The sequence below is a fragment of the Lepidochelys olivacea genome (assembly GCF_965140295.1).
Source record: "Lepidochelys olivacea isolate rLepOli2 genome assembly, chromosome: 9".
In the NCBI taxonomy this organism is placed as follows: domain Eukaryota; kingdom Metazoa; phylum Chordata; order Testudines; family Cheloniidae; genus Lepidochelys; species Lepidochelys olivacea.
Window position 1 is genome coordinate 806,408 of NC_140419.1, and position 15,351 is coordinate 821,758.

The window sequence follows — 15,351 nt, forward strand, 5'->3', positions numbered from 1 at the left end:
TTGCCTTTTTAATTCACTTACATGAACCCTTGTTAAGGAGGAATTACCCCACTAGGGCAGAGTTAAGTTTATCTGAGTGGCTTAGTAATGGATCTGACTGTTGTGTGGGAGGCATTTCCTGGCTTTAGTTTTTTGTTGTCACATTCTGGAAGGTGCAAAGGGGAGCTGGACTGTTGCATGACAGCAGACACAAGCTGGCAGACAGCAGCCACCTCTTACCATAGGCAGCGACTTCCCCCCTTCTGCCCCCAGCCCCATCCCCAATCCACCTCTTCCATGAGGCCCCGCCTCTTCCCACCCCTCCCTGCCCCTATTCCAACTCCTTCCCCAAATCCCCACCTCAGCCCTGCCTCTTCCCCGCCTCCTCTTCTGAGTGCGCCACGTTCCTGCTCCTCCCCCTCCCTCCCAGAGTGTGCTAACGCTGTCAAACAGCTGTTTGGCGGTGGCTGGGCAGGAAGCGCTGGAAAGTAGGTGGAGGAGCGGGGATGTGGCACGCTCAGGGGAGGAGGAGGAGTTGGGACGAGGGGTAAGGGGAGCTTGGCTAATTTTAACCCGTGTGTGCTCCAGCCATGGAGTCAGCACCTATGCCTCTTACTACGAACGGCCTGGCTCCTGCTTGATTTGAAGAAAGTTACTACTCGGCAGCACTGCAGGTAACCAGGCTGGCTGTGGGGAATGGAGCTTGAAATGGGACCTCCCTGTGCCTCTCCATCTCTCCCCTCTGTATCTGAGCCTGCTTCGGGGAGTTTGTGAGGGTTCTTGGCCCCAGTGGATCACACTATGCCTGTTCCACTGTATTCATAGAGCCTGATTGGCCACCCACATGGGAGTAAACCAGCCACCAGCCTCAGACCAGGACTGATGATAAGCACATGACATGTCAGGGTAGTGAGCATCTCCTCACAGCTTTCTGTCCAGGGACATCCTCACAGGAGCACTTGGGGGTTTGCTCCATCCAAGAGGTGGGGTAGGGCCAGAAGTAGCTTTTTCCTTGGTCCTGGCAGGTGTTAAGGTGCTGGGCACATTAAAAGTGTGGCAGAAAGATAGTCCCAAACTTCATTCAAAGTACACAACAAGGTCCTTAATCCCTACATGAATGATGCTATTAAATATAAGGAAGAAATAACCAGAAGTCAATTCCCACCTCCTCCCCTGAATGTGCTTTCTCTGTGCACAATTCTGTCCTTCCTGCACAACCATTCCACACCTGCCCTGTCTCATCAGATTCCTCTCCACACCTTCTCACACCTCCCCAAACTTTTCACGCAGAACAGGTTAGCAGCAGCGGCCCAGAGCTATGCTGTACAGAATGAGAGCTTTCAGGCAAACCTCACTGTTGTTTCTCAGACAGTGGCAATGAGATAAAAGTCTGGTTCCTAGCAGGGATGGGCACAGTATCTCTTGTGTACTTCTCCATCTGATAGGTGGGCAGTCCCTCCTTCGTGGAGATTTATGTAGTCACTCACTGCCATAGGCATGCTAATGGCGGCTCCCTCTCACTGCCATCTTGGGCCAGAGCCATGGGGGCCTGCTGGGATCAAGACTTCAGGGCAACACCATGTCTGGGAGATTGTGGTCCAAGGTCATTTTTGCTGGCTATAAGTGTGGCCTCCAAAACAAAGGGATCATACTGCCCTTCTGAAAATTAACGGAGTTAGACCTGGGACAAGACTGAATTCTACTTGGGCAAGAGATGTGCCTATGTGTACAGTACTAAACACCACACTGTGACTCTTGGTGGCAAGCCCAACACAACACAAGACAGCTGGGCGAAAGTAACACATGCCCATAGAAACAGTGGCTTGCTTTGTGCTAAGTTCCAACCCAACCTTCTTGACAAAACCAGGGGGCACAGAATCAGAGTGATGCTGTGTCCATTTAGAATCTAAATTTTTACTGAAAATATAATTCAGAATTTTACTCTTGGGGGAATTCTGCAGCACTGCACATGCTCAGAATTTATGTTCCCTGCAGATTTCTTTGCTTCCCCACAGAAAAATCATAGAATCATAGAATATCAGGGTTGGAAGGGACCCCAGAAGGTCATCTAGTCCAACCCCCTGCTCGAAGCAGGACCAATTCCCAGTTAAATCATCCCAGCCAGGGCTTTGTCAAGCCTGACCTTAAAAACCTCTAAGGAAGGAGATTCTACCACCTCCCTAGGTAACGCATTCCAGTGTTTCACCACCCTCATAGTGAAAAAGTTTTTCCTAATATCCAATCTAAACCTCCCCCACTGCAACTTGAGACCATTACTCCTCGTTCTGTCATCTGCTACCATTGAGAACAGTTTAGAGCCATCCTCTTTGGAACCCCCTTTCAGGTAGTTGAAAGCAGCTATCAAATCCCCCCTCATTCTTCTCTTCTGCAGACTAAACAATCCCAGCTCCCTCAGCCTCTCCTCATAACTCATGTGTTCTAGACCCCTAATCATTTTTGTTGCCCTTCGCTGGACTCTCTCCAATTTATCCACATCCTTCTTGTAGTGTGGGGCCCAAAACTGGACACAGTACTCCAGATGAGGCCTCACCAATGTCGAATAGAGGGGGACGATCACGTCCCTCGATCTGCTCGCTATGCCCCTACTTATACATCCCAAAATGCCATTGGCCTTCTTGGCAACAAGGACACACTGCTGACTCCTATCCAGCTTCTCGTCCACTGTCACCCCTAGGTCCTTTTCCGCAGAACTGCTGCCTAGCCATTCGGCCCCTAGTCTGTAGCGGTGCATTGGATTCTTCCGTCCTAAGTGCAGGACCCTGCACTTATCCTTATTGAACCTCATCAGATTTCTTTTGGCCCAATCCTCCAATTTGTCTAGGTCCTTCTGTATCCTATCCCTCCCCTCCAGCGTATCTACCACTCCTCCCAGTTTAGTATCATCCGCAAATTTGCTGAGAGTGCAATCCACACCATCCTCCAGATCATTTATGAGGATATTGAACAAAACCGGCCCCAGGACCGACCCCTGGGGCACTCCACTTGACACCGGCTGCCAACTAGACATGGATCCATTGATCACTACCCGTTGAGCCCGACAATCTAGCCAGCTTTCTACCCACCTTATAGTGCATTCATCCAGTCCGTACTTCTTTAACTTGCTGACAAGAATACTGTGGGAGACCTTGTCAAAAGCTTTGCTAAAGTCAAGAAACTATACATCCACTGCTTTCCCTTCATCCACAGAACCAGTAATCTCATCATAAAAGGCGATTAGATTAGTCAGGCATGACCTTCCCTTGGTGAATCCATGCTGGCTGTTCCTGATCACTTTCCTCTCATGCAAGTGCTTCAGGATTGATTCTTTGAGGACCTGCTCCATGATTTTTCCAGGGACTGAAGTGAGGCTGACTGGCCTGTAGTTCCCAGGATCCTCCTCCTTCCCTTTTTTAAAGATTGGCACTACATCAGCCTTTTTCCAGTCATCCGGGACTTCCCCCGTACGCCACGAGTTTTCAAAGATAATGGCCAATGGCTCTGCAATCACAGCCGCCAATTCCTTCAGCACTCTCGGATGCAACTCGTCCAGCCCCATGGACTTGTGCACGTCCAGCTTTTCTAAATAGTCCCTAACCACCTCTATCTCCACAGAGGGCTGGCCATCTCTTCCCCATGTTGTGATGCCCAGCGCAGCGGTCTGGGAGCTGACCTTGTTAGTGAAGACAGAGGCAAAAAAAGCATTGAGTACATTAGCTTTTTCCACATCCTCTGTCACTAGGTTGCCTCCCTCATTCAGTAAGGGGCCCACACTTTCCTTGGCTTTCTGACTCTCTGAAGGGGAAGCAAAGGGAAGCCACAAGAGCGGTTATGCGACCCTCCCCAGCAGTATGTTGTGGGTGCCCAGGGCAGCTGGCAGAGAGGTAAATCACTGTGGGGCAGGAGGCGGGACTGGGGAAGACCTGGCTGGTGGCTCTGACCCTGTGCCAGGCTCAGCTGCTAGTCCCAGCGGGGCTGGGGAGAACGGGTCTTCCTCTTCCCCTGCACGGCATCTGGGGCTGGGTCAGACCCACCCCCAGATTTCTCTCCCAGCTGCAGGAAGCTCTGCAAACTGCTCCCCTCTCCCCCCAGCTTCCTGCACCCATTGCTCCTCAGCTGCAGGGGGAGGGATTCCTGTAGAGGGAGCTGCTCCCCCACCCACCCAACACCCATTCATCCAGACCCCCTCATACCCAGATCCTCTCACTGAGCCTCACCCTCCTGATAAGCCCCACTTCCCTTGCACCTGGACCACCCCAATGAGCCAGGTGCACCTGGATCCCTATCCCACTGAGCCCCAACCAGCTACACCTGGATCCCCACCGCACTGAGCCCCGCTCCCGCAGCATCTGAGTCCCCCACCCAGACTATCCTGCCAAGCTCTATCCCTCCTACTCCCAGGCTCCCCCACCACTGAGCCCCAACCACCTTCACCTGGACCCCCCTGCAGAATCCCATTACCGTTACACCCAGAAACCCCCAACAAGCCCCTGTGCATCCAGATCCCCCCTGCAACCAGATTCCCCACTGAGCTGCCCGCACCCAGGTTGCCCCACACAGAGCCCTCTCAACCCACACCTGGATCCCCCCACATTAAGCCCCTCCACACTTGAATCCTGTCTTGCTGAGCCTGCCTGCCCACACAGAGGGGCAGGGCCCTGGGGTGTTTCTGGGGCAGGCTGGGTCCTTGCGCTGTGTCAGGGTTAGAATCATAGAATATCAGAGTTGGAAGGGACCTCTGGAGGTCATCTAGTCCAACCCCCTTCCCAGAGCAGGACCAATCCCCAACTAAATCGTCCCAGCCAGGGCTTTGTCAAGCCTGACCTTAAAAACTTCTAAGGAAGGGGATTCCACCATCTCCCTAGGTAACGCATTCGAGTGTTTCACCACCCTCCTAGTGAAAAAGTTTTTCCTAATATCCAACCTAAATCTCCCCCACTGCAACTTGAGACCATTACTCCTTGTCCTGTCTTCTGCTATCACTGAGAATAGTCTAGAGCCATCCTCTTTGGATCCACCTTTCGGGTAGTTAAAAGCAGCTATCAAATCCCCCCTCATTCTTCTCTTCTGCAGACTAAACAATCCCAGTTCCCTCAGTCTCTCTTCATAAGTTGGGTGCAGCCTCACTGCTGAATCCATGTCCCAGGAGGCAGCTGCACAGTGATCTCCCACCTCTATGCAGCCACTAGCCTGTGCTCTCCAGTGCCATGCTGGAGCCTCCACATTTATTTGACAAATAAAATTTGCAGAATTTTAAAATATTGTGTGCCAAATTCTAATTTTTTTTGTGCAGAATGCCCTCAGGAGTAGAATTTGTTCCAAAACACACAGAAAGCACAGCATTACAGACGGAGTGTCTGGGCTTTGAGATGCTAAACTCTTTGGGGTGGGTGGTGTCTCTGTTTCTCTTTGGTCTTGGGCGGCACCCACCAATGTTGACATTGAACAAATAATAATGATAATGCTCTTTAAACGTGTGCCAGATGACTATCAAAGTTATGTTACAGACTACTATGATATGATTGACTAATGATGGAATCTCATAAAGGATTAACTGCTTTAATTAGCTTTTTCATAAATGGTTCTAAATGTACTAAATTTATTATACAGGCTCTGGTTACAGAGAGACCTGTTCCAGAACATGGCAGGGAGCCAAGAACTCCTGTGCCAGAGCTCTGCTGTAAGCCCTGTTCTCTCTCTGCCTCGGGGAAGTCATAACAAACTCATTCAATGCAAGTCTCTGCCGAACTCTCTGACTTCTGTGAAATTACACCAGAGATTAATCAGGCACTCTGTGTCCTAATACCGTAGTACTCTTATCATTATTTATTATCTGTGGGTGCTACCCCAACACAGACCCTTATCAGGATCGGGGCCTCATTTAGCTGGGTGCAGCTCAAAGATATAATTTAAGATAGTCTCTTCCCCAAGGACTTTACAGTCTACAATAAGGACAACGCTTAGCAGGTGGGTGTGTAACACAGGGAGAATGTGACTAGGGGATGGGAACAGTATGTGTAGCAGAAACAGAGACACAGCGTTGCCTGGATTAGCTATTTGTATAATTTACAATCTTCAATTAAAAATAATCATATGTACACAGACACCAAAATAAATGAACACGAGGTTTCAGTGGCTCTTCCAACAGGCCACCTGCCTACCTGTTACCTGAGCTAGCTAGCTGAGACCATCACAGTAGAAACGGGATTTGAGAAGCGATTTGAAAGAGGGTAAAGGAACTGAATAGGAGCGAGCGTTCTAGGCATAAGGAGCAGCATGGGAGAACTTGCTCAAAGAGGACAAGGGACATTGGAGTCTGCCATGGTTGGCTGGGCAGAGGGGCCTGTTCATTATGTGGTAGGACAGGTGAGCAGATAAGTATAATGGGGACCCTGATAATGATGGCCCTACCACAACAGAAATAATAATAAATACATGACTAAATAACTGGTCAGAATTTTGCAATGTCTGATCCTTGTTTTCCTATTGTTTGCTCTGTCATTATCGTTGGTTATTGCTTACATCACACCATATGGATATAAACAGGACTTTAGAAGAAAGACAGAGTCCTTACTCTGAAGAACGTAAAATCTAAGGACTCAATCCTGCAGACAATCCTAAAGACAACTGTGTCTTTAGTGCAAACGAATGAGGTTCTGCTGTAGTAAGGATTGAAAGTAGCCAAATTGTGGGCTGGTTACAAGTTGCTGCCCTCTGCAAACACCGGAGAAAGAACTTGGATGGTAGAACCCTGCAGAGGTGCCACAGTTAAGTCAGGACTTTCAAAAGTGGCCTCTGATGTTTTGGGTGCCCATCTTGAGCCTGTTTATTCAGAGGTGCTGAGCACCCTCATTCCCCCACAAGTAGGTGGGACCCATGGCTGCTCAGCCCCTCTGGAAATCAGTCCCCAGGTTAGGCTCCCCAAATCAAGTGTTATCCTTCATCTTCTCTGGCTGGAAGAGGTCACTGTGCTGCTGCTGGAGAGGCAGCTGCTCCAGGGGAGCTCTTGCCTATTTCTCTTGTTTGTGCTCTTCAGTCAAACACCAGCCAGAGTGGGCCATGGTTAGTGGGACAGATACAGGTCCATCCCAGCCTCAGGAGAGCCAACGACATCACAGCAAGCAACGTTCCTGAGGGTCAGGTGCTGGCCCCTCACTAACTTCCCTGGTGCTTTGAGTCAATGCCTTGATGCTCTTCTGTCTCTCCAGTTTAGGGATGTAAAATGTTAACCGTTAAGCATTTGTCTTACTGGTTAACGCGCCTTAACTATTAACCCCCACGCCGGCTGGAGCAGCCCCAGCCATGCCGACTGGCCCTTTAATCGGTTAACCGTTTAAATGAAATATTTTTAATCGTTTAAACAATTAACTTTTAAAACAATATTTACATCCCTACTCCTGTTATTCCCATGTTACAGTAGCCCACTGCGGTGTTGTTGGTGTATTTCACTGTCCTAGATGAAAAAGTCCTGTTTTTGCCAGCAGGTTGTTTTACCCTGAGAGAAGATGAAATCCCGGAAGAGCTGTTTCTCCCTGAGGGACCCCCACTTAAACCCTTTAACTCTTTTGTTTATTGTCAGGTCTCTGGGGCTTGGTGAATAATGCTGGAGTATCAGCCTTCGGAGAGGTGGAATTCACAAGCATAGACAAGTACAAGGAGGTGGCTGACGTCAACTTGTGGGGAACTGTCAGAGTGACCAAGGCTTTCCTGCCCCTTGTTCGCAGAGCTAAAGGTACAGATGGCATCTGGCATGGTCGCAGTCAGAGAGAAGCTTTGCAAAGCAACAGGGAAAAGCCACTAGAAACCATCTCAAGTTCTGCCTTCAGTGACACCTGTGCAAGCCCCTGAGGCTGTACAGGCATGATGGAGAGCAGTATTTGGCCGTAATATGAGCACTTTGCAGATCTATAGCAAATCACCTTGTGTAACTCCTGTTGTTGAGGGGACCTGAGCTATAGCAAGGATGATAAATGAGGTTATAACAATATCTATGCACAGAGCCATTTTAGATGCTTCCCAAAAAGCCAGCCCAGCATGCCAGTGAGGTAATAAATATGAGGACTTTGGAGGCAGTAGGCAGATGCAAGCCCAGCCTCCTGCTCTGGGAAGGGAGACACAGACACACAAGAGGTGACACACAGATGTTTTTTCCAGATATCATTTATATTGTGTGCTACTAAATATATCCCAGCTGCCCTATAAGTAACTGCCCAGCCAAGTTTATATATTGTTATTCCTGTTCCGTTGTCATGGTGAAGGTGCATACAGGGTGTGAACAACAGTGTAGAAACTAAGTGTGCCACTCTGCTCCATGTGGCTCTAACATTTCAAGCCCCAAAGCTTGGCCCCATAAAACTCCTTATTACTGCAATAGCTGAGAGGATTTTCAGGGTCAGTTCAGCTAATGTAGCTGAACATGCGACTGCAGGCTCCCCAGGGCACTGCTCCCCAGGAGCTGGATGAAACGCTAGAGGAGGTTTACTGCTCCCAGCCCTGCTGGAGTACAAACCACTTTGCGCTGACAGAGCACTGTGGTGAGTATGGGCTGTCCCTGAGGGATCAGGATGTCTCTCCTTTATCATAGCTGCAGCAGGGCCGCAATCACAGCTCCCTCCCCTCCTGTTTAACAGGAAAGCTCCATCTCTCTCCCATCACTCTCCACACACGCACGCCCCAGTTCCAGACACAGACCAATATGTGAATAGGCACCAGAGAAACCTCCCCTGCACTGGCATGGGGAAGTGGGGGTGGGAGAGAAGGCCACCTAGAGAGTCCTGGGGCTCCCAGCTTTGGGCCCCAAATGCTCCTAAGCTTGCCCTGTCTGAGGTTTTGCTCAGTATTCATTATTACCTGGAAATGGGGATTGCAGCTCTTTGGTGAGTTTATGGAATGGATGGAGTGGCCGTGGCCCTCGGAAATCCCCATCCATGTGCCCACAACAAACATGGCTGCCTCATCTTCTGTCCCCTGCTCCTCCTTGGCTAACACCCAGATAGCAAATACAACATGAGTATCAATGGAATTATTTCTGGTTTGGAGCTGGAAAGGGGCAAGGTCTTCCAGGCACAGGAAGGAGAGGGGGTAGACTGAGAGGATGACCGGTGATGAGATTAACCATGTTTGTGTCGGGGAGCCCTGACGACAGCGTGATTTCTGGAAATCAGTCAGCAGCCAGGGCTGCGGGAGAGGATGTGTCAGTAGCATGAGGATCAAAGGAGGGTGCTTGCTGCCATGTCTTGGCTGAGGAGCCCCTTGTCCTCCAGCACAGAGTTTATGTTGTCTGGAGATTATTCCCTGAACAGGTTATCCTGTCACCAGTCTATTCGGGTGTCTATCCTGCCTAGCTCAGAACAGAGGTTACCAATTTCCTTTTCCTATCTCTGTCCACTCCAGGTCGTGTGGTGAACATCACCAGCATGTTAGGGCGGATGGCCAGCCCTTCCCGCTCCTCCTATTGCATTTCCAAGTTTGGCGTGGCAGCCTTCTCTGACTGCCTCCGGCAGGAAATGTATCGCTGGGGAGTCCGCGTTATCCTCATTGAACCCAGCAACTTTGTAGCTGCTACTGGTATTCTGACGCGTGAGAGCATCGAAGCCCAAGCAGAGGAGCTGTGGAGAGGAGCCAGCAAAACTGTCCGGGAAGACTATGGGAAACCCTATTTCACACGCCAGATAACCCTGATGAAGACCTTCATTAACAGCGGCCTGAAGGACATGTCACTCGTCCTGAACGACATCACGGATGCGCTCACTTCCAAGTACCCTTACACCCGGTACAATCCCATGGAGGCCCACTGGCGCGTGAGGCTGCACATCATGACGCACCTACCCACTGCACTTGCAGACTGGCTGTATATTTACTGAGCCACACTTTAAATAACTGGCCTGACAGCACCCACTCACTGTGTGTATTCGGATCTTAAAACTGATCAGTGGTAGCTAGAGACGGACCGGCTCTGGAACACCACGTCTCTCTGCACGAGGTGGTTGGGGCAGGATCAGGGCTTCGGCCCACATCTGTGTTGTGGAACACTGAGAAAAGACGGGGTCTGGCCCCTTCCTAGTCCTCACTCCGTCATACTCCCTGTTGTTCCAAGGGCATTTTCCACTGCGCTGTGGAGGAGGCAGGGGAAGGTTTGTTATAATGGGACAAATCTGTTCCTGGTGTAAAGAGGCCAGCTGAGCTCCCTCCAGGATGGATTTCTCTCATTAATGAGATCTTGCCAAGGGCAGGCTGGTTGTGGCAATGCTCGTAGATATCTCAAAGAAAAGAGCTAAAATGGGAAACAAAAGCAGCCTTTTCCATTAGATCAGAACTAGGTCAGTCACAACTTCTCTGCTTCCTGTCCTCGTGATATTGCTGAGTCACACGGCTCTCTAGGGATAACAGCAGCATGACCTCTAAATGGCTTAATTATGCAGGGTCAGGTTAGGAAAAAACTAGACAGCTCCGCAAGTGCAAAATCTCAGTAGAGAGAGGCCGTCCTCTCCAGGCACTGTAACCAGGGAGCAGACGGAACCACTACTAGAGCCAGGGCCCAGACGTGGGCTGGGAGGGAGCACGTCTAAAGGGGTTTGGAACCTTCCCTGACTCTCTCATTGGCTGCTGGAGTGACAGGCCCTGAGACCAGGGCTTAGGTAGCCCTAGAAATGCCCCTTCGTGGGCAGACTTTCACCGCTGGAAGACAAACAGGCACTTGGCTTCTGGCCCAGTTTTGGAATAAAACCACATTAGGGCTGCCCCAGCAGCTGCTCCTGCCCCTCCGGCCCCAAAGACACCAGTTGTTCCTACTGAGAATCTCCCACCCAGATCCACTGCCCTGGGGATGGGCCGGGCAGATTGTCACATCCCGTCCATTGTGACAGAGTTCATGGATCCTGCTGTAGCTTGGCTCACTGGATCCCATGGAGAAAGCCATGCTGACCAAGCCAGCAGCATGGAGATTTATGGGTTAATAATCCCTGTCAGGGGCTTGAGCATCTCAGCTGTGCACCTGGCTGAGCGAAGGCTCTCATGCAGCTGGGCCTCCTTAGTGCTCACTAGAGGGCTGGATGAGGGCCCTCAGAGGGAGAAGCAATGGTTTGCTGATCAAAAGTCAGGACAGGGCTCTCTGGAGATGGGTGGTGCTTCCTGGGATCTTGGCTGGCAGTTCAGTGTTGAGGTCATTAACTCTGTGAAGGGCTGTAGCCAGGGACTGTGCCATTCAGGTCTGTTGGTTAAACAAGAACCCCTGTAGGAAACAGCCGAGAGGGATTGTTGTTGTTGCTTAACCCAGGGTGTCCTGTGAGTACTTCCCGATCATGCAGCCCCCAGCCCTACTGCTGTCCTGGACCCCCTCTGGGTTGAGAGGGTAGGGATGCCACAGTCACTGGGTGCTCAGTGTGCTAGGGAGAATGAGTTGGGGTGGGGGAGGTTCAGTCCAGCTCCCAGTGGGTGGGTGTCCCCAGCACAAATAGCATCCTCATGGCTGGCACTAGCTGGCCCCCCTTTGGCCCTGCCTAGCCTGCCTTCTCAACAACCTCCAGACACCCACACTGAATAAGAACCATCCCCACAGGACACTGAAATGCCTGGATAGTCTGAGTACAAAGCCCTGAGTGGATGCTGCAAGGGGCACCATTTCTTTCCTTTTATTAGTATTTCACAGTGAAATGGCAATATGACAATAAGTGTCTCCTCAGAAACCTTCCTATTATCTCTGCAGCTAATGAGAGTAGATGTGTCTGGTGGCTCGGGGATGGGGCCTGTTGTTCGTACCATCGGGGTGCTTTGTCTTTGCTAGTGCTGGAGTTGCTCAGCACCTCACCCCTTCTCTAAGGAGTGACTGCTTGTAAGACCATGATCTGACTCCCGGCACTGCTGGTCAGGTTGGGGATCGATCGTCCAACTTCAGCACAGGTATACAGCACACACGCCCCCTGCTGCCGCTGTTTGTTCTGTTTCAAACTGATGTGAGATAAAAGTGAATTTCAAACCAATTTTCAGAGTAGCAGCTGTGTTAGTCTATATTTGCAAAAAGAAAAGGAGGACTTGTGGCACCTTAGAGACTAACGGATTTATTTGAGCATAAGCTTTCGTGAGCTACAGCTCACTTCATCGGATGCATTCAGTGGAAAACCAGTTTGTCACTCATCCCGACCCTGCCCTCCTACATGAGTTACAGCATTTTATAGGACTCAGATTGTACCTGTGGTTGGATTCCAAATCCAGCTGTAAATGCTGTTCGATGTCGTGAAACCTCTTGAGAGTAAGGGAGGCTTCACGTGGAGCTTGTGTGGAGAGGGCATGTGTTATAAATAAGGATTGGAAACGCTGGGCTGTAGGGCTATTTTCCATTGCAGATCACAAGTGTACAGAGAATGTCAGGGATGCAGGCTGCCTGTTACTGGAAAAGATAAGATACCCTGGTGTCAAGCTACAGCACTGCACGTCTGCTGTCCTCTGTATCCTTTGTGTCACCTGCACTGTGAAATTCTGGGAACACTAAGTACCACTTCATTACACAGAAGGGAGAATAAAGGAGATTTATAGAGAACATGTTTTTTCCAATTCTTGTATTTTTTACATTTTCTCTTTTTCTCTGTGGGCTCTGTCACAGATCAGGGCATCTCTGGTCCAGCACAGCAGCCGCTCTCAAGCTCCCAGCTCCTCAGCCGCCACCTCTCTTAGGTGGAGACCTGTGTCTCTCTCCCTACTGAGCTGCACAGCTCCCTGCCTCCAATGTGAATTCTCCAGCAGTCAGACTGCCTGAGCTGACTGCTGTGCCTTCCCCTCAGAGGCTCTCAACAGCATAATTATCCATAGGTGTAAGTTACTGGGCAGCCCTTTCTAAACAAGGGCATGCTTGGGGTGAAAGCAGGACAAAGAAAACACTGAAAACAATAAAAGAACCTATGTGCATGCTGAAGAGCTTACCAGTGATCACCCCAGCACCGGCTCTGGTAGGAATCAGTCCTTCAAATCCCACACCGGGGTCTTCCTGTGGGGACAGGTTCAGAACAAGCACCCCCGGGAGTAGGTCAAGTCCCTTCAACCCTGCCCAGAAAGGAGTGGGGCCCCTGCCTTGGATAGAAGGGCCTGTCCGGGTGCTGGATCAGAAAGCAGGCCCTGAGTCACTTTAGAATTTAGATGCAGCCGATTAACCGACAAAAAATGTACTTTTGGATAATCTAGAGCAGTGGTCTCCAAACTGGGGTGCGTGAGAGGATCCCAGTGGGTGCGCAGCAGCAGGAGCTCTGCCGGACGGCACTCTGCCATGTTTTTTCTTTGGCGGCAGCTCTGCACGTCCACAGCTGGTGTTCCCCTCTGGTGGCCTGCCTGTGGCTGGTCTTCCGGTCGTCTTCCGGCAACGGCGCGCCTGTGGCTGGTCTTCCGGTCGTCTTTCGGCAGCAGTGCGCCTGTGGCTGGTCTTCCGGTCGTCTTCCGGCAGCAGCGCGCCTGTGGCTGGTCTTCCGGTCGTCTTCCGGCAACGGCGCGCCTGTGGCTGGTCTTCCGGTCGTCTTCCAGCAGCAGCGCACCTGTGGCTGGTCTTCTGGTCGTCTTCCGGCAGCGGCGCGCCTGTGGCTGGTCTTCCGGTCGTCTTCCGGCGGTGGCCTGCCTGTGGCTGGTTTTCCGGTCGACTTCCGGCAGCGGCCTGCCTGCGGCTGGTCTTCCGGTTGTCTTCCGGCAACGGCGCGCCTGTGGCTGGTCTTCCGGTCGTCTTCCGGCGGTGGCCTGCCTGTCGCTGGTTTTCCGGTCGTCTTCCGGCAGCAGCGCGCCTGCGGCTGGTCTTCCGGTCGTCTTCCGGCAGCAGCGCGCCTGTGGCTGGTCTTCCGGTCGTCTTCCGGCAACGGCGCGCCTGTGGCTGGTCTTCCGGTCGTCTTCCAGCAGCAGCGCGCCTGTGGCTGGTCTTCCGGTCGTCTTCCGGCAGCGGCGCGCCTGTGGCTGGTCTTCCGGTCGTCTTCCGGCGGTGGCCTGCCTGTGGCTGGTTTTCCGGTCGTCTTCCGGCAGCGGCCTGCCTGCGGCTGGTCTTCCGGTCTTCACCCTGGGGGTGCATCAACCAAAAAGTTTGGAGACCTCTGATCTAGAGAATCCAATTGGAACCAGTATCTGTGAGCCTTTTCAGGCAGTGGTGCCTGGCAGGAGTTGTTATAACATGAGTGAATTTGCCCCCCACTGTTCTTAGTTCCTGGAGACCCGAGGACTCCCTCCCTGATGGAAATTACAGACAGCCCCTGGCCCACAGTGACACACACATTTAACTCAATAAGGTTTGTCCAGGATATTGCCAGGTCTATCACAGGCCTGCAGCACTTACTTACCTGAGTAGCCCCATTGGAGTAAAGGGACTCAGGTAAGTAAGGGCTCCAGGATTGAGTTTTATGTGGCTTTTAAAATCGAAGGAGTTCATATTCTGTCACTGAAACGGACCTGCACTCTATGGTGCCGATAGGGAGGGAAGGATGAAGAGGTATGTAGCCTGCCCTGGTAGCGTGGTTGTCAGCTACCACACGCCCCCACACACCCCATGCACTGAACAAATACTGCCGTGGCTCAGCGCCATTGAGGCTCTTGACCAGCGGTCTCAAACGCAAATGACCACGAGGGCCACATGAGGACTAGTACATTGGCCCGAGGGCCGCACCACTGATCACCCTGCCCCGCCCCGCTGCCCTGGCCCCACCCCCACTCCACCCCTTCCGTGAGGCCCTGCCCCTGCCCCATCTCTTTCCACCCCTTCCCTGCCCCCATTCCAACCCCTTCCCTGAAATCTCTGCCCCCTCCCTGCCCCCAGGGGGTGCAGAAGGGGTGGAGGGGGCTCAGGGCAGGGGATCAGGGTGTGGGGTACGGCAGGGGGCTCAGGGCAGGGGGTTCGGCTGCAGGAGGGGTTCGGGGACGGGTCCAGCCCGGCGCGCACTGGGGGCAGGGCAGGCTCCCTCCCTGCCTGCCCTGCCCCCGCGCCGCTCTGGGAAGCAGCCGAGGCCTGGGGGGGCCGGCACAGGGGTCTGTGTGTTGCCCTGGCCGCGCCTCCAGGTACCTCCCCCGAAGCTCCCATTGGCCGTGTTCCCCTGTTCCCAGCCAATGGGAGCTTCCCCCGCAACACACAGCCCCCTGTGCCCCCCCCCCAGGTTCCAGCCGCTTGCCAGAGCGGCGTGGGGGCAGGGCGGGCAGGGAGCCTGCCCTGCCCCCGGTGCGTGCCGGGCTGGAGCCGCTCTCGGTAAATGCTGGGGGAGCTGGTGGGCCGCAGAAAATAACCCCGCCGGCCGCGTGTTTGGGACCCCTGCTCTTGACAGACCCCCAACGCGTGGCTGCAAACACCAGAGCAGGTCGGCGTCCATCAGTCGAGGGCTGCGGTTCACAGGCTCCCCAGCCAATTCTGCTCATTATTGTTTGGTT

General features: G+C 52.3%; 1 protein-coding gene and 1 pseudogene across 3 annotated transcripts in view; both read left to right on the top strand.

Annotated features, from left to right (window-relative positions):
- LOC311526413 (D-beta-hydroxybutyrate dehydrogenase, mitochondrial-like) overlaps positions 1-12,511 on the top strand; it is a 49,039-nt gene extending 36,528 nt beyond the window's left edge. For both annotated transcript variants that reach the window (XM_084639420.1, XM_084639421.1), the window contains 2 exons: positions 7,556-7,708; positions 9,370-12,511. In XM_084639420.1, the coding sequence (XP_084495546.1) occupies positions 7,556-7,708; positions 9,370-9,839 (623 nt within the window). In that variant the 3' untranslated portion in view covers positions 9,840-12,511. The remainder of the gene's footprint in view (positions 1-7,555; positions 7,709-9,369) is intronic.
- Positions 1,559-1,889, top strand: LOC311526414 (large ribosomal subunit protein eL33 pseudogene; annotated as a pseudogene). The gene has a single exon. The product of its transcript is annotated as a large ribosomal subunit protein eL33 pseudogene (transcript).
- Positions 12,512-15,351: the final 2,840 nt, after the last annotated feature.